Source organism: Drepanopeziza brunnea, assembly GCF_022702325.1.
Source record: "Drepanopeziza brunnea f. sp. 'multigermtubi' strain 214-2 chromosome Unknown ctg1, whole genome shotgun sequence".
In the NCBI taxonomy this organism is placed as follows: Eukaryota; Fungi; Ascomycota; class Leotiomycetes; order Helotiales; family Drepanopezizaceae; genus Drepanopeziza; species Drepanopeziza brunnea.
The window spans coordinates 3687535-3705580 of NW_027094064.1; the positions used below are offsets into that span (position 1 = coordinate 3687535).

Sequence of the window (18046 nt, forward strand, 5' to 3'; positions counted from 1 at the left end):
GCTTCAAAGGTAAGCTCTTTTTCTGGGGGATATCGGGCCGGTTGACGGCCCCCACCAAAAAAAAGAATGATATCAATAAGCAGCTAGGCAGATCCGCAGAGACGAATAATGATGCTTGTAGTCAACGGGCTGTATACAATTTTGATGATAAGCGTAAATTTATGCGAAAAGCAATACTTGATTAACATTGCATGTTTCTAAAGAATCCCTTTAGTAAGCGATTCCTTCTTCGCTACATGTTTTGCCTTGCCCGCGATCCAAGGCCTAATCGGATCCTGGTCTTATCGTGGATTGATATTCTGGTTGCAATCGGCACTAGTTCTTTATCTCTGCGACCACAAAAAATAGGCTTTCGGAGAATTGCAGTTGTGGATCGAGAGACTCGAGAAATCGAAGACCTTTAAAACGGTTCAATATTGTCAAAGTCAGCTGACATCAATCACAGAGTTGCTAGGGTGCTAGGGGCCACCTTGGTCCGCGCCTGATATCAGTGATAGCAGGGGGAGTTAGCAGAGTTGACAGCAACAGATTTCCCACCTGCTTTTGCCTAAAAACACCCATTGATAGATATCCGTCCACTTCGATGTCAAGGTACCCCTTGTGCACCCCTACACCATTAATGTAAGAAGGTTTCCGCCCTGCCGACACGATCTTGGGAGTGAGAAAAACTCTAAAAAAGCAGAAAACCCTGTCAAGACTTGACAGGAAGGTATCAAGTCTTAACAGGTTTTTTCTGCTTTTTTCCTCGATTTTTCCCACTATGTTTAAGAATTTCCTTCCTCTCTCAAAGAATAATGGTAATACTTGAGCTTTCAAAATTCGAATAATAAATCAATATAAGAAGTAAAGATATTTATAAGTATTATAATTTTATGACCGTATTCAACTCTAAAACAGCGATTTGCGTCTCTTTTAAACACTCGGCTTTGGCCCTCTTTTTGTCGTCAACTCATCCGTAAGGGGTCGCCCAGGCGATTAGCGACTTGACGAAAACTTCTAAAACCCGCTCACGAGCAAGGGTATACGATTCTGAAAGCAAGGGTGTACGATCTGTAAGCCGAACGTTACTAAACTAGGTATAAAACATGCTCCAGGGCTTTAAACGATCCTTGACTAGTTTTTAGCACTGGGAAATTGCAAGGTACATTGAAAATGCTGTATTTTCGAGATTGCTATACGGTAAAAGAACTTTTTTTTCGGTACATCAATATCGACCCGACGTACTACGTCCCCGGCGCAAGTATTACCCCTCGAGGGTAGGGTAACCGGGGGTTCAAAGTGGAAACTAAACTTTTGAGGCACCTTCGAGGGGTAATACTTAGGCCTGTACCGTGGTAGTTGGGAGGGATATGGCAGGTTCGGCTATCTCAGGCACGGATGAGTATGTCTCGCTTAGCGTGGCATGTCCCCAGGGAACCCCCAACTTCGTTGTAAACACTATTATATAGCTATTGCACATGATTCCTTCTAATCTTCTAGAAGGAGTCAGCTCCCTTGAACCTTGGGGAGCACACAGAACTCAAGTACCATTTCTACGCATTGTTTGGCAATTGCAAGAAGCTACGTGCGCTTGCACGCTAGTGACACGAACGTTCGCTACCGGCGATACAACACTTTTAGCAGTTGCTGGGCTCGAAAACGCTTATAACTATAATCGCTTACGAATATAACAGATCGGACGGGGAAAAAATGGGATTTTAGTTGGATATTCTATTAAATAATCGAAAAGACGATGTATCGAGCTGCTAATAGTTAATCGCAATAAAAGGCGACCGCAGCATATAAACCAGCAATAATGAATTGCCGCTAATGAAAAGCATTAGAGTTGATTGAAGGTGCGATACCGCGAGATTAAACTTCGGTTACTTTCAATCATAATTCGAAGAAATTGGTCGACTTGCTCTAGCAAGTCGAAAACACTAAGGCCGAATAATAACGCTACAATAGCCATCAAGCAACAACTACTAATATAAACTAAGAAAGAAAATATCTATGTACTTAGAAAACATCGCTTTACAAACGTATGTTATGTATATAATGATGTATAGGTACATATATGCTTTGAGTCAATACATTAAAAAGTAGTGAAAATACTACGTATGATTAAAAACTATCCTAAATAATGAAACTTTACTTGTCCGCTTGGTATATCTTGGCAAACATAATCATAAAAAAAACCGTCTTACGGATCAAAAGGAGATGATGGAGTCTATTATACTGTAAACGGAATTAATTATTAAATAGAAGTTGATAGTGATGCGAATGTACCTTTGATAGGTTTTAGTAAAAGTCAGACTTTCGTATTCCTCGCCTATTCTAATATTCATACGGGAATTCTAACATACTTCGTATACGCATAGTAAAACAATATGAAAATAACCAATAATACCTTCCTTCGCTTTTTGACTTGCATCAATGCTAAGGTTAAGCTTTGAATCGCTATTATGTAAATCTGCTAAGCCATTATCACTCCCCTCCCTCTTTATCGCTTTTCCTTTTGTCGTCTTCGAAATCGATTGCTTTCAAGCTCGAGAAAGGCGTTGTTGATTCTCCTCGCTTATTTAGCGCACGGACAGGTAAGTAACGTCGAAAAGTACTACAACAAAAGTATACTAAAAATACTATTTTTATTACTGTAACTTAGCAAAATAATAGAATAACAACTTTAAATTAAATTTGAATTTATCGACTAATATCGAAACTAGTGCGTTACATCTCTTCATGGAAAAATAATTGGGATATACAAGTTGGTAGATTATCTATCGATTAAATAAGGGTGAAATTTGCCGTCCCGCCTTCGTGGTGCCGACCTGGCGCAGCCAGCTCGGTAATTGTTTTCGAATTATGATTTAAGGTAACCGACGATTAGAGATCCGGGACTCTATATCGGTTTGTATCTTTTTCTTTCAGTGGTTTTAATTTGGTCGATATTAATAGACTTTGTATTCAAATAATCATTTGATTGGTTCAGACCGCGTTCCTTTACGGAGTATTTCAGTCGGGACTTAACGCCGGCACGTCAATATATCTTCAAGGAGGTGGTAAGTCGGACTCCTTTTAAGATCCGCAGCAGATGTTAGAACAATACTACTGCTACCATTACAACTACTACTATTATACGCTTCTTGAATCCTTCTCTTCGTATTTCATATTTAGGTCCGATCAGTTTTTAGCTTATGCTTCGAGTCCAGGGCGTATACCGTACTGTATAAACCTATCAAAGTGGCTCGCGGGGCTGTTGGCTCCACAGGATCGACGCACTGCCTGTATTGGCAAGGGCTGGACTTCTACTACTTCTACTACTAATTGATAAAGATATATTAATTATAGTCCTAGCGTAATTTCGAAGTCCGTCTGGATCTTTGCGCAGTCAACGCACTGATCAATTAGGAAACAGAGATTATCCGTTATTGGAAGCGTTGGGCGCCACTCTGCCGAGTTTATGCGGTAATCATTTAGAGTACTGTGTTTAAGGACCCGGCTCACTCCGACCTAATCCGATTCAATATTAGTTATAAGTAATTACGTTGATCTTTTTGAACCGAAAAAGGAATATTGCAATACTATCTATAGTTTATGTTTAAGATAATCTTCGATTGCGCTGACTTTGTTGGCCGCACCATTATTTATAGCCGACGTAGAAATTTCGAATACGGATGTTTAAGAAAGAGATATGTATTTCTTCTCGCACCTGCTTTAAAGTTAATTGATCATCCTCTTCCTTTGCAAGCTTCTTCCCGTTTGTTAGTTCTCATCATTTTACTTCAGATTCAATTCGTCATCCTCTTCCTTTGCAGGCTTCTTCCCATTTGTTAGCTCTCATAATTTTACTTTAGATTCAATTCGTCATCCTCTTCCTTTGCAAACTCCCTGTCGTTAGCTACAGACACGATGCCACGATCGAAGTTTGTCTTCGCGATCTTGCTGGCCTTGAGCTTTTTCTATGGAGCTCAAGCAACATTTTTCGGGCGCAAATTCATTGGCTATGCAAGAGTTTCCGAAGTAAGTTTCACTTGATTGATATGGCCTAAGCTTATACTGACTACACTAATTATAGAGTCTGGCTGAGCGCATCAATGACAAGAATAAACTAATTGTAGAAGGATCTGGTGGTTCAATAGGACCTGGCTTTTATCTGGGTGAGTTGATCTACCAGACCCCCCCCCCCCCCCCCGAGAATAAATACCGCTTGAGGGTGGCTCAAAAGCTTAAAACTCCGCTTTAAAACCTTTGGTTTCCATACCCTCAGGCGGTAATTATTACGCTTGTGAGATAGTATGTAGATCGTTACATATTTGCGCGGAGCTAATAATTTAAATAGTAAACGACCCTGCTGGCTGGATAAGTGAAGGGAGTTGGTACTGTGCCGTAAAAGCTAGTAAGAGGAAGATTAAAAAAATGGATAAAGTCTATATCCCGAAATCTCATCTAACAAAGATCTCGGAAACCCAAGTTGAGCGACAAAACTTATGGGGCGAAGACGAAACACTTATCGAGAAATACATCACGGGGCGTCACCTCGGGGGGAAATCATACATAAAAGACCCCAAGAAAACGCTACGCTTTTCATGGGTTAAGAATACCAATGAGCAATGGCAGCTGCAAATGGCTATTCCAAAGAAGGTGCTAGAGGAAAGTCATTTGGGTTTATGGGCGAAATGCTTTCAGTCAGAGGAAGAGCTGAAGAAATATTCGGACCGTGTCATTCCTTGGGAAAAATGGACGAAGGGCAAAAGATTCCCCCCCCCGCCTGAAGATTGGAGGAGCATGAATACCCATCTCATAACTAACTAATCGTCGGTTCCGCCTCCTCTCCCACAAGCCGTATATCAACAACAACCCCTTACTGTGGTAGTCGGGGCAAATGAATAATCGTAAATTTATTTAGTAATTACGCGAGAATGGCCAGCAGCTTACGTGACAGCAAAGCGAGCTTGGGACTGCACCTGCTAATGTATATACGGGCAATTGGGAGTTTACAGAATTTTAAAGGGCTTGTTTATTTGAATTATTTGAAGTTCAAAATGATAATTTATCTCTAGTCTTCAATTGTCAGCACCTCTAGCTCCACTACTAAAACGTAACCTCAATATATCCATAACCATGAATTTTTATGTCAGATCCACAATGATAGAGAATCACTGTTCGAGGCTCCGATGATGCTCCGTTGGTATTCAGACTGATCTCTAGCCTTCTCAACTCCTGAACTCCGGGGACCCCTTAAGGAATGTGACCAGTATCATACACGTGATCGAGCCAAGCCCGCAAAGCCCCCGAGTATACTCTACTCCTGAATTGATGAGGTTTTTATACTAAAAGTCCGAATACACAAGTACACGATTACCAAAGTCCCAATCTTATATATCGAACAAGCGGGAGACAGGTTTTAGTTCTCGTACCCAGCACACCAACGGGGAACTACAATCATGTTTGCTGGTGAGAGAGGGAAAGCAGCTCTAGCTGGTGATGAAGATTCTTGAGAACGAGAAAAGAAGAGTGTCAGGGAGATCGAAATGTCGACGCATAGGATGGGTCGCACTTCGATATCCCAAGAGAGTGTGATTCATTACATACAGAATTTTGACTGGGTAGACATTGTCAAGTGGAGGTTTCTTTCTCACCCATTCGAGTGGCCATGACGCAAGTATCCTATGTGTCGCCGGATGCAAAGACCAGATCATGCTGTTCAGTAGCGTGTGTGTATATCTCAAGTAGCTGAGGGGCTTCTGTTTGTTGAGTCATATCTCGCTGATATTGGATGTCGAGGCGAATGCGTGAATTTGAGGAGATTTCCAAGGAGGCTCGACTAGGGCATGTGCGATTGATAGGATTTATGGCAAATGGTGAAATTCGATGATGACGACGACGACGACCGGTAGAGTGTTTTGCGAGTTGGAAGATTAGGCAGACGTCTTGCAGGTTGTATGGACCTGTTGTTTGCCGCTCGTATGATCATTAAAGATGCGGTTGCTACCGGTATATGCATCAGATCAAATCTTCGCCATTTTCTCCCCAATGAAATCGACTATCGTCTGCAGCCCTTTGGTCCTCTCCTCTCTCGTACTGCTCAAGAACAAACTCGCTACCGGCCAAGCATGAATACCCCCCTCTTCTTCCTTGCACCGAACATCGATTTCTGAGTCTCCAACTAAGCCGACCCAGTCTCGAATTTCCGGCGCAAATACCTCCTCTTTCCCCCAGATCACGAAGAAGCCTTTGCCGGGTGAAGCGCGCCGCCACCAGGAAATATCTTTGCAGTTACCAGGGGAAATAGATGGGCCATCCGGAGAATAACGAGGACCTACGTATTGACATGCATAGCGATGCAGGCTTGCTGTATCGAGATAGTCACTTTTGGTGTTCTTGTCGAGGGAAGAGATGAGTGTCGTCCAAGGCGAGATAAGGATTGCTAGGCCGGGCACTACTCCTTCGATATCATTTGCTGGCTGGATTTCTCCTCTCTCCTTGTCATCGGATGATATATTAGTTTTCATCCCGTTGAGACTCGCTTTGGAACCCCCGATATGCAATAGTAGAGAAAGGATCAAGGTGCCGCCAGCTGAATCTCCGCTAAACACGACACGCGAGGGGTCGTGAATCTTATTCAAAGCATACCTGTAACCCGCAACTGCTTGGTGTAGTTGCTTAGGATAAGAGGCTTGTGGGGCAAGTGTGTATTCTAAGGCCAAAATGGCTGGGTTGGTGAACTTTGCCGTCGAGGAAAGTAGAGTAACAAAGGCCAGGAGAAACTCTAGGTAGAAATAGGATGTGCCCATGGAGAATCCGCCTCCTGTAGATGAAATTAGTCGTCTTTGATCTAGGGCAAACAAGAGACAGAAGCAAGCACCAAAAGCTGGAACGGATCGCGGACAGCAACCATTCCAACTTACCATGAGCGTAATAAATCACAATATCGGGTGGCTTGAAGCTATCCTTGATGATCCAAACGCCATTGAAGCCCTTACTCTTCACATCCTCCCAGTGGATTGGCTTCCTCACATACCCATGCCTAAGCATCCTCCATCTCAAGAACGGCGCAGCAGCTCCCCTCGAGAAGAACACACGTCCAATCTCGGCAGGAATGTATGCGAAAGCATATCTCACACACCTAATAACTAGATCCTCAAACCAAGAAGCATTTTGCACGAATGGAGGACGCTGGGACATTTCCAGGAGGAAGCGCTCATTGACAAATGTCAAAGGGAGACGGATCACTGAATGAGCATGGGGTTAGTGAGGTTTTAGCAAGCGGATGTTGAACGACATATCTCTGGTCGGGAGCCCCCTTGAGACGGTACATTTTGGAAGGCTAGCAGACGCCCAGGACACATACGAAGGAACGGCAAAGCTCTTAGACCACAGAAAAGAGTTGGGAAGAAACCGACATGTACGAGAAGCTGGGGAGCTAAGAAAAGCAGGAATACGAGGCAATCAAGCCAGGATACTTGTCCGAGTATCATGTTTGATTCGACTGCAGCTGATTCAATTGTAGAATTACTCGAAGGTACAAGCTCAAATGAGTTGAAGCATGCAAGAGACTACAACAGTAGGCAAGTTGTTGTAATGGTGGATGACATGATGATCTCCTAGCTTAGCTCCTAGGCGAAAGCTTCTGTTTGCCGCTCCCGCAGTCCGATAAGTACCCTCATACTGTCATGATATAGTAAAGAAAAGACATCACAATTTCATAAATGGCGGTTAGTTGTCCTTACAACACACAAGATAGGAACACGATGTCACTTCTGGCATCTGGCAATCTTGTACGGTCCAGCGTGGGCACGTGACTCGCGCTAATATCAGAGGCCGAGATTTAGACGGGGAACCTCGAATTTTTGCACGCAAACAACAAACCCAATTGAATCAGCCACCCCCAATGAGATCTCCAACCTGATTCTTAGGCTCAGCTTGTATCTCCACCACCCTCCGCCGCAATCCACTAATTATGAGATAAAACCTCTTCACACCCTCGTTCTCCATCTGTACCAGCTCGCGCGAGCAACGTCAACGTCATGGCAGCACCCACGGCAGCCCAGCTGGAGCTCATCAAGTCAGTTTCCGCGTATGGGAGCGCATTTTGGGTGCGCTGCTAACCTATTCGCAGCTCCCTCTCTCAAGAAGAGATCCCCATCAAGCTCCGATGCGCTATTTGCAGCAAGTTAGCCGTCAGCGCGTTCCGCCTGCCATGCTGCGACCAGGCTATTTGCGAGACTTGTGAGTAGTGAAGGCACCTTCCATTTTACTCTGTATATCTCTAACAGCCCATGCAACAGGCCAGTCAACCCTTCCATCTTCATGCCCGGTCTGCGAACATACGCCCGTTGCAGCCGCAGACTGCAAGCCTCATAAGTCCCTGCGCACCACAATCAAAGTATTCTTACGGACTGAAGAGAAGAAGCGCGAGGCTGCGCGCATGAAGGAGGAAAAGAACTCGCCTCCTCCTTCAACTCCGGCTCCTCTTGCGGAAACACCCGCACTTGGGGAGGAGGCTGTCATACAAACCAGCAAAGAGGCTGACGGTAGTGATGAAGTCAAAATGGAGTCCGCGCCTGCTTCAATGGACCCGGAATTTTCAAAGCCAGAGAAATCAGAAGATCCAACAGGGGATCAGCAGGATGTTCCTCAACCCTCGATCGAAGTCAGTGTAGTTAGTCTGTGGTACATAAATGATGCTATGCTAACAGCCGCCCAGGAGATTGCCCCAGAACAAGAACCTACCACCCATACCGAAGCTAACAAAGTAGAAGGCGCTACGAAAGGAAACGGAGAGGACACCAAGAGCCAACTCAATTTACAGGGAGTCTCTCAGGCACCTGGCTTTAGTACCGGCTTTGGCTTCGACCAGTCTGCTGCAGGAGGCTTCCCGGGAATGGGATTCGGAGCAGATTACAATCAAATGCAAATGATGATGGCCATGCAAAACGGCATGACACCTGGTGGATTTGGTAACTTTCCCATGATGGGTAAGTCTAGCCTGCACTTGTCATCAGAGACCTTGCTAACCATCGACTAGGCATGCCGGGTATGGGTATGGATCCGATGATGATGCAGAACATGATCATGAATGGTGGATATGGAGGAGGGATGAACGGCATGGGTATGGGCATGGGTTTCGAGGGGGTTGCTGGACAAGGGTTGAATAATTGGAACGGTCAACAAACTTGGAATGTCGCCAATAATTTCAATCATAATGCCGCCAGCATGGGCCACGGTGAATATGGCACTAACAACTCTGGATACCCTTCTCAAGCTGCAGGTTTTAACCAAGGTAATCATTACGGTGGCCCCAACCAGTACAACAACCACCAGAACGACTTTGGTTCCTTCCGAGGTCGAGGTAGGGGCCGTGGTGGTTACAACCGAGGGAGTGGTTACGGCCACGGCCAGAACGAACCTTTCTCACACCAAATACCACAGGGTTTCGGCGCGGGCCAGCAACAAAACGGGCCTGTTCCCGTTGTTTCTACAGGCTCGGCCCCGACTGGAAAAAATACGGAAATAGGAAACGTCGACAAATACGGCAGAGAAATACGCCCTAAATCCAACTCAGCTGAACCTACCGCCAAGCCTATCGAGGATGAGAACACTGTGAAGGAGACTGGTGCTACTGCCGAAGCTGTAATCGAACCTGATGTAGCCACAGATGCAGTTCTAACCGAGAAACCGATTCCGGAAACTGCTTTACCGATGCCCATCCAGACCTTGGACGATATTAATTCGTACCAATATGGTGGCCACACTGATGCATACAACATGAATGGTTATGGCGGATATCCCCAAGGCAACTCGTATGGAGGACCAGGTGCGGGTTTCATGCAACCTCATATTGTGAAGCCGGTTGATGTTCCCATCAATGCCCCTACAGGTCCCAAGGCCATGCGCCAAGGACTACCTAATACAGGTCTCTCTGGTTTGCGCACACAAGGATTCTCGATTGCCGGTCGAACGAGCTCGAAGCCGAGTGGCAGTGTTAGCGCGAGCATTGCTCCGGAGCCTTCTGAGAAAGGAGACGGAGACAGGGAGCGAACTAGATCTCTTTCCACAGGCAGAGACCGAGGCAGAGAGGGGGAGACATCACGGGATAGAGATGGTAGGAAAAAATCTCGAAGCAGAGACCGTGAGAGTAAGAGACATCGACATCGTTCCGTTGAGCCCAGTGAAGACGAGAAGGAGACTGAGAGACGTCGGGAGCGTAGGAGAGAGCGCAGACGTCGGAGAGAAGAAGATGATGTCGCTGCCGGGGGCCCAGTCGAAGACAAGCTCGATGATGGGAAGGGTGACGTTGTGAAAGAAGACAGATCTAGATCTGCCTCGCCGTCCGATTCCAAGCGAACAAGCCACCGAAGCCGACGTGATAGAGATAAGTACTATGACCGAGAGAGCGAGAGAGACCACAAGTCGTCGTCCACACATAAGCACCGCTCATCCCATAGAAGCCGCAACGAAGATAGGGACCGCTCGAGAGACAGGGATCGTTCGAGAGGCAGAGACCGTTCGAGAGGCAGAGACCGGGAGCGCGAGCACAGACATCGCCACGGCCGCCAGCATTCTGAAGATCGCGAATCTCGGTCTCAAGCTCAATCCAAAACCGAAGTTGATGCTCCATTAAATACCCTTCTCGGGCCAGACCCCGGCCGAGCCTCGACAGCCACGAAAGGTATCGAAATCAAAGGCGTCAGCTCCAAACGCAAGAATGTTTTCGAAGACGTCCAGAAGAATATTCCCACGGGACCTCGTCAAGACCGCCCGCCAACCGCCCCGTCCTCACGAGATCGGGATTACGACAAGTCCAAGGATAAATCCAGCAGCAGCCGTAACCAAGGTGAGGAATCACGCCATGATTCGTCTTCGCGGCGCGACTCCACCAAGCCTAAAGACTCAAGCTCATCTCAAGCATCGAAGTCAAAAGCTCTTCCTAATGCAACACCAAGCAAAGACCCGCACGAGCTTGAGCGTGAGGCACGTAACCGAGAGCGCCTGTTGAAGGAGGCGCAAAGAATCGCTGGATTAGCGGGCGGCTTTGCGAGAAAGAGGAGCAGAGATGAAGGGGATGAGAATATCGAGAACCGGGGGAGGAATGGGAAGAAGGGACGGAAGGGGAGACGGGGCACTGGTGGGGGCGAGGATGAAGAGGCGAGGATTTCGAGGTTGGAGGCTGAGAGGGAGAGCGCTAGGTGGGGTTGATCATCAGGCGTGGGAATACCGGTACGTGGGTGGCACGCGGTTTGTGATGCGTGACCTGGCGGGTTTGGGCATTGGGGACCGGCATAGGTCCAAATGATATAACGCTGGCTGCTGCAACTTCTTCGCTTCAATAGCTGGTTGCCGCTTGCTGCTGTACATTAGTTCTGTGGTCTGTACTTCTGTACCTGGACTCTTCAATAGAATATCTTCTAGAGCTGGTGTGCTGTGCCTGGCATGCGTTGATCAAGTGAGGAAGGGGCCATGAGCGGATCAGCATGGCCTTGGGGATCAGTTATTGTACTTGTCTTGATCGATGCTACTTGTATAAACTTTTCAGCTTATACCGTGCCTACTCCTTGTTTCGCTTTTGTCTTTATACCAAATGTATCGGTTGCATCTCGCATATTAAAGCGATTGGCTGTGAACGAAACGCCTCATTCAACAATATTTAAGTATTCTTCTGGGCTACCTACCGGTAGGTATTTCGGCACTCCCAGATGTCGTTCGGAAACATCTAAGTTACCCTGCTCTCTTGGGGCAAGCGCTCGCTCGATGTACTAAGTCTTCTGTTGCACATCGCATTTCTTTACCTCGGCATAGGAGATACACCTGTTGCCCCCCCGGATCTGCCTCGCTTTTCCCATAACAGCCAGCTCCTGACTTCGCCATTCTCCACGTTATTACGTTACATGCTGCTTTCTTCCGGGCTCGATCCTCCGTCGCGCTCGAGCGCTATCTCGTACCTACGTTGTACATAGTACTTAGCTACAACTACAAAATGGAAATGGCCCTGCTCCATTGAGACAGTCTTTGGTCCCACCCGTCAGTCAGCACGTCCCTCCAGAAAAAAAAAAAGCCATGACAGATAAGGTTTGTTGCACATCGCACGGGAAGCGGCCCGAGCCCCTTTCCGAACTTCTTTCGTCAGTCAATCAAGGAGGAGAGAGAGTTGTATCCGCCATACTTGCATTTCCCGCTTGATTTAATTCTTCTGTATTCTTGGTTCCTAATCTCAGTCATTATATATATATAATTGTCATCATCTCATAACAGATACCTCCCTCTACGAATTCCACGTCGTCAGACTATCCGGGATCAGCGCCAAGTTCTGAATAGCTGCCAGTCCGTACTGGGCCATATCATTTGTTGCTAACCAGGCCGCCTCATCCACAGTCTTCAAGGACGCACTCCCGTTGACCAGCACCGTCGACCACGGTGAAGTGGGAAGCAACCCGTCGCTGTGAAAGTCCTTCCACGCCCTCTTCGCCGTCGTCACGTTCCCCCTTACATGCGCCACGTACGCTTTAAGTCTCGAGTGCCCCTGAATCAGACTCGGCGTCCACGTTGCCCCGTACCGCGCCCTCTTCTCAGCATCCGCGGCGGTGTAATAGTAACAGTAGTCGATCCAGACATCTCTGAAGCCAGCCGGCAAGTCATCGCCGAAGAACTGCTCAGCCTCAGACAGCACTTCGGGGAGCCCGAACACTGACGAGAGATGTGAGACAGAGACGAGGCCGTCGTTGTTGGGGTCGAGGGGCGGCGGACTGAGCCTCCAGTTCGTGAGGTTGTACTGCCCAGAGCCTGTTACAAAGCCGTTCTTCAGGGCTGCGATGTCCGTAAACACATTGGTAATCTTTGCGCGGGCGTCTTCCCAGCCGACAGCACGACGTTCCCAAGCGATGAGCCAGCCTGCGGCTAGTGCTCCAAGGTCTGTGCCGAGACCAACGGCTACCGTCGCGCCGGGCGTGGGAACCCAGCCATCTGTTCGCACTTTTCGATTGGGGTCGAGATAGCCGTACGTCTTGTCCGTATCTGCAAGCTCGTCCAGAAGCTCGCCAACGCGCTCGTCACCGCCGGAGAGGTAATAGAAGTACTTGCGGTACTGGGGCTGCGCAATGCGGGCTTGTTTTGCGGAATCGCCGAAGTGTTGGACGCCATGGCGCGTACCGAGGCCCTTCCATCTTCCTAGATGGTAGACGTCTACTTCTCCTGTGTGGCGGGTCATGGCTTCTGCGAAGCGGTAGACGTCTGCTCGGCCGGTGCGGATGAAATAGAGCCAGAAGAACAGGTCGGGGGATAGCTCAGAGTTGTCCCAGGCGTATCCCCCAATGTCGTAGCGCCATTGGTGTCGATCAAGATCGTAGGCATGCATGAAATCGCCGTAATCCAAAAATCCGTACCAGCTTCTTTGGTCAACCTGGCCTTCGTAGAAATTGAACAGGAAATCGAGGTGTTGCTCGATGGCTGCCGACTCGGTACTGCTAGTATCTGGCAGTCCCCAGTAAAGCCCAAGACCCTTGGACTCAAAAAGATGCTCGGGTTTGGCGACCAAGAATGGAGGGTCACTGATGTATTCAACCAAGCTTGAAAGCGTGTCTCTCGCCGGAGTCTCCTCAAAACCAAAAAGATAAACCTCGCTGGTTCGCGAAATGCCGTACGGCGTGTCAAAACCTGGCTCGTGATCCTCATAAGTGATTTCGAGCGCATCAAGCTGGTCTACGTACCCTGTCTGGTTCAGGCCATCATGGTACGGACGGAGATCCAGTGGCTCGGACATTGGATCGTAGATCCAAAGTGTCATTTCGCCCACGTCGCTTGCGGCATTGGCGATCTCCAGACCAGTAGGATAGCGCTTCCAGAAATCTCGGAGTCCAAGTGCGAGACCGCCTGCCGTAGCACCACCGAGATAAGCGAGACCTCCTGAGCGTGTCCCAGCTGAAATCTTCAACCAGGTCTGTCCCTCCTTGGTGCGCTTCTTGAGGTTGAACCCGTCGGATGACAACTGAGAAAGACGGTAGTCTCCCCATTGCGGAATCCACCGTGTTCGGTTCGTAACACGAAGATCCCAAGTGCTGGGATCGGCCAAAGCCTGGCCTTCGAATTGAGCGTTTCTGACAGTTGCTCCAGGGTCTCGTCTCAACCCGGTTATTCCTTGAACGGCCTCGCTTAGAAGACCACCGTCAACCTAGGTGATTCCGACGTTAGCAAACATCCGTTTTTACGTCCCTCAACAGCGGCGTCAGGAGCAAATAGTGCCCACAAAATGAAAGGGAAGGAGAGGCTTTTGCCTAACTGTCCTTACCCCAGCGAGTCTGACATGGCGATCATACAAAGCGTCACTGAGTGGGACGTTGAATCGGATTCCAATGCCAGTTACAAAGTCTCCTTCTGCGTTTCCATCGAACACCAAGCTGTGGAGGAGGCGGACAGATTCAGAATTGGCGTAAAGGTAGAAGCGAAGTACGAATGGCAGCCAGTTGACGTGGGAGCCTCCGTCTGTGACTTTATGGGTGCCATTGACGGTGATGAGGGTCCGTACCGAGCTTTCCTCAGATACAGAGATAGCATCGATGCTGCTGACGAAGTTGAAGAACTCGTTTGACGAGTTTGAAGCCAAGGCTGCAGATTGACTTTGGAGAACAAGTCTCCCATCTTGCCCAATGATCTTTCCACTCGCAGTCTGGATCTTCTCAATGATGGTGTTGCCATCCTTAGGGAATACTACTGTTAGTTTGCCTGTATTCACCGTAATCTTGGTCGCCTCGTTGGTGACGACCATGTTGCTGTTTGAGACTGAGGGCTCCGAAGCTTCTGCCGTCACGGTGTAGGTCTCGGAAATGCTGTCTGATGCTGGGATGGCATGTCCAGTCCACTTGATGGATCCATCTTTCCAGTATCCGGTGATCCAAGACTGAAGGTCCGTTTCCGCCGTAAAAGATGTGTTCTCAGCGAAGTACTTTCCTTGAGGCCAGGGAAGCCCGAAAGTCGTTCCGAAGTTGTGGAGAGGCTTGCCTTCCAGCCAATGGACAGTGGCGGAGCTGTATGTGGTCGAATTTGAACTCGTGTTTCTAGGGATGCGGAACTGGCTACTTAGAACAGATTGAGCCAAGACAAAGAGGGCAAGGAAACCAGGGAGTCGTGCCATTCTGGCCAGACACGCAAAGATGTTGGAGAGAGAAAAGAACTTGAGTTTGAAAAACGAACGGCGGTGAACTGCTCTAAGTTTTAGAGCAAGAATGCAGATTATATACTATGGCTAGCTGACCACATGGCGAGCAGCTTGTGTTTGGATTTTAACCGAAAAATGTTGAGCACCGCAACGCACGTAAAGGGCGCAAAGCGCGTAAAGCTCGGCGTACCGTTGTGATCCATCTAGAGTCTGTATCCCCGGATGCGAAACCCATAGAGAACTTGGTAATTTCCGAGATGTGCGGGGGGGTTTATTGACATGAGGTTCGTATAGCCAACGACGGGCGTAACTTGCGTAATTCTTCCACAGGAAGAGCCGTGTGTTGGGGTTGGATCGGGCTTTCGGGGCAATGCTAGGGGCATCGATTGTATGCCTGGCCTTGGCGAAGTGAGGGGGCTATCAAGCTGGGATATATATGGGATGGGGTATGTCGATCGTCCTTTGCGTCACAAGGTGCCATCTCTGAGTGAAGTGGCGGCATCTTCTGCTAGTACTTCAGTAACTCCCTCGCAAGAGTCCGCCGCTGCAAGACATGAGAAATTTCAGCTTACCGAGCTCCCGCTTAGGGTTAAGAGCAATCGAAAACGATTCTAATGTCAGTTCCATTGGTGTCTCTTCTCCGCGGATTTCGATTCGACACCAAGGGAAAACGTTTCGCCAAGATCACGCCAATAAGCAAAGACTTCAAAAACATGACTAGCTATCGGCAAAAGACATGGGATATGAGTGCACCCTAGTTCGATAGAGAGGGAAAGTGGTAGAAGGGCGAGTCTCCCTCTGGGCCTGGTGCACAGGAATGAGCATGAACGCCAATTGCCTCATAGATCCCGATGGACTATTCAATTTTCCAAGTAAGAGAGAGAAAATTAAAACCAGCATCTCTTGCGAGCCTCAGTATTTGTATTTTTGTCCTTTGGACTACCTTTGGTCGACCTCTGGAACTAACGTCAGCGCGGAACCACGTCAATATCTTGTACAAACCATAGTACTTTGGTTTGCCCGTCAACCAAGCCGCTAGGACTCAGAATCTTCCTCACTACTCCAGCTCCTTTTCCAGCACAATCAGCCCACCCTTCTCCCCATTTGATATCTCCACTTCCCTACCCCTAATGCCCAGTCTCTCCTCAGTCTCCAACGTAATGTGGAAAAACCTCTGAAGGGCGTCAATTCTCTCCTGCTCCGAATGACAAACCGTTATCAGTGACGTCTTTCCCTTCCCATCATTCCGCTTCACCGTATCGTTCACCATCATAATCTTCTCTGTAACGACAAGCCCGTCTGCCTCGTCCAGTGAAGGTGCAGGCTCGTTCCCTTTCATCGGCACTGAGACAAAGCGAATACACAACACTGTTCTGGTCTGCAGATTCGTAGGCGCCAAGCTGTGACTAGTGTAGTGGTTCATGACCTCGAAGTCAGCAGCAGTGAACTCTAGATCTGTGAAGGCGTAGAAGGCATTCCATTCGTCCTCCAACGAGTTGCGGTATTCGTACATCCACATCTTCCTGTCCTGGTCCATGAAGTGTGGATAGGCGGATATCTCACCATATCTAAGGCGGACTTGTTGGGCACCGAGGTTCTGGACGACTTGACCAGAAGACATGTGCAATGGTTTTGTAGGCCCGTCTCCGCCAAACCCAACGTCACAGCACCACCTCACGCCGTGATCTATGGTGACGATGTTGACCATGTGGACCCTAGGTATCGACTGTTAGTTAGCCCACCACCCTTGGCCACTTGGGCACCTCTGGAAAAGAAGAGAATACGGCTCACCATCCAATGTAATTTCCCTCTGGCTTGCCTCGAAGCCGAGGACGAATTTTCACCCCCGCGGTATAGACGCTGAATCCCATCCCTCTCAGCACATGGTTGAAGAAAATACCATTCTCCTCAAAGAACACGAGGAGTCAGTCATTGCATGTTCAGGAAAGACTTTGGCGGGAGGATAGGGCATGCTCGCCCATTACCAATACCTACCATGCAATAGCCGCCGCGACCTCGTTTGTTGGTCACGATCTTCTTGAACAGGTCCTGGGGATCGAGCGACACATCATGGGAGGTGGAGTAATGCAGCTGAAGATTCTCGTAAGGCACACTGGAGATTTGGCAGACGTGTAAGGCGGCGAGGTACTCAATGTCAAGATGCATCACGGCCGTCCGATTAGCCCGGCGGAAGCGCGTAGGGAGAGAGACATGCTCTTCCCATGCGTCGAGCTGTTCTTGAGTATAGGCTGACGTGCTGCGCATATATGCTGGGCTCTTCAATACGGCCATTTTGGAAGATGTCCTACAGAGGGGATCGAGGATGGGAGGTGGATGATAGATGAGAGAAGTGGATGGTGGATGGATGGTGATACGAAGAAGAAAGTGATCAGTCGTGACTGATATAACACGAGCAACAAGAACGAAAGAGCGAGGCCCTTTGCACTTACTTCACGTTTCACTGCACTGCACTGCACTGCACTGCACTGCACTGCACTGCACTTGCCTTCATGAGGAGGAGATTCGGATTTGCTTACGGAAGGAAACGAGAATCCCGTCGTGCCTTCCACAAGAACGGTGACGGTAAAAGGTAAGAAAAAAAAGTGTCAGGTGCTCTAGCCTCTAGTGCTCTCACAGTCACGTGTGGCCATTGCCGGAGCATCAGCTCCGATGTCCGACTTTCGTCCGGACCAATGAAAGGGCTCATCTCGTCTTTCTTCGGCCTGGTATTTTGTTGCATGTCGCAATCTGGGCGGGCCGAGATCAGCCAATGGTTCGGATGGATTATTTGAGTTATACTTTGTACCGCGACTCAGTGACGATTTCCTTGTGAGCCCGCCGGAATTCGTTCGATCGCTTCTCTCGGCAGCCGCTCCACTCCGCTCGGCTCAGCTTGGACCTCCAAAGGGCCCCACC

At 48.3% G+C, this 18046-nt stretch overlaps 4 protein-coding genes across 5 annotated transcripts; 1 reads left to right on the top strand and 3 right to left on the bottom strand.

Annotated features, from left to right (window-relative positions):
* Positions 1-5990: 5990 nt before the first annotated feature.
* On the bottom strand, positions 5991-7460 carry L3040_000618 (uncharacterized protein; the record flags this gene model as incomplete). Its single annotated transcript, XM_007288285.1, has 3 exons — positions 5991-6790; positions 6891-7214; positions 7334-7460. The coding sequence occupies 3 exons, from the start codon at positions 7458-7460 to the stop codon at positions 5991-5993; spliced, it is 1251 nt and encodes a 416-aa protein (XP_007288347.1).
* A 549-nt stretch (positions 7461-8009) lies between these two features.
* Positions 8010-11181, top strand: L3040_000619 (uncharacterized protein; the record flags this gene model as incomplete). The annotated part of the gene is made up of 5 exons (XM_007288284.1): positions 8010-8047; positions 8102-8211; positions 8271-8635; positions 8690-8960; positions 9011-11181. The coding sequence occupies 5 exons, from the start codon at positions 8010-8012 to the stop codon at positions 11179-11181; spliced, it is 2955 nt and encodes a 984-aa protein (XP_007288346.1).
* A 1063-nt stretch (positions 11182-12244) lies between these two features.
* Positions 12245-15106, bottom strand: L3040_000620 (uncharacterized protein; the record flags this gene model as incomplete). The annotated part of the gene is made up of 2 exons (XM_007288283.1): positions 12245-14146; positions 14264-15106. The coding sequence occupies 2 exons, from the start codon at positions 15104-15106 to the stop codon at positions 12245-12247; spliced, it is 2745 nt and encodes a 914-aa protein (XP_007288345.1).
* A 1081-nt stretch (positions 15107-16187) lies between these two features.
* On the bottom strand, positions 16188-17422 carry L3040_000621 (uncharacterized protein; the record flags this gene model as incomplete). 2 transcript variants are annotated; one of them, XM_066155242.1, is made up of 3 exons in its annotated part: positions 16188-16845; positions 16922-17034; positions 17126-17422. In XM_066155242.1, the coding sequence occupies 3 exons, from the start codon at positions 17420-17422 to the stop codon at positions 16188-16190; spliced, it is 1068 nt and encodes a 355-aa protein (XP_066013279.1). The 2 variants fall into 2 exon arrangements, with proteins under 2 accessions (XP_066013279.1, XP_007288344.1); XM_007288282.1 differs by having other exon boundaries at positions 16922-17037.
* Positions 17423-18046: the final 624 nt, after the last annotated feature.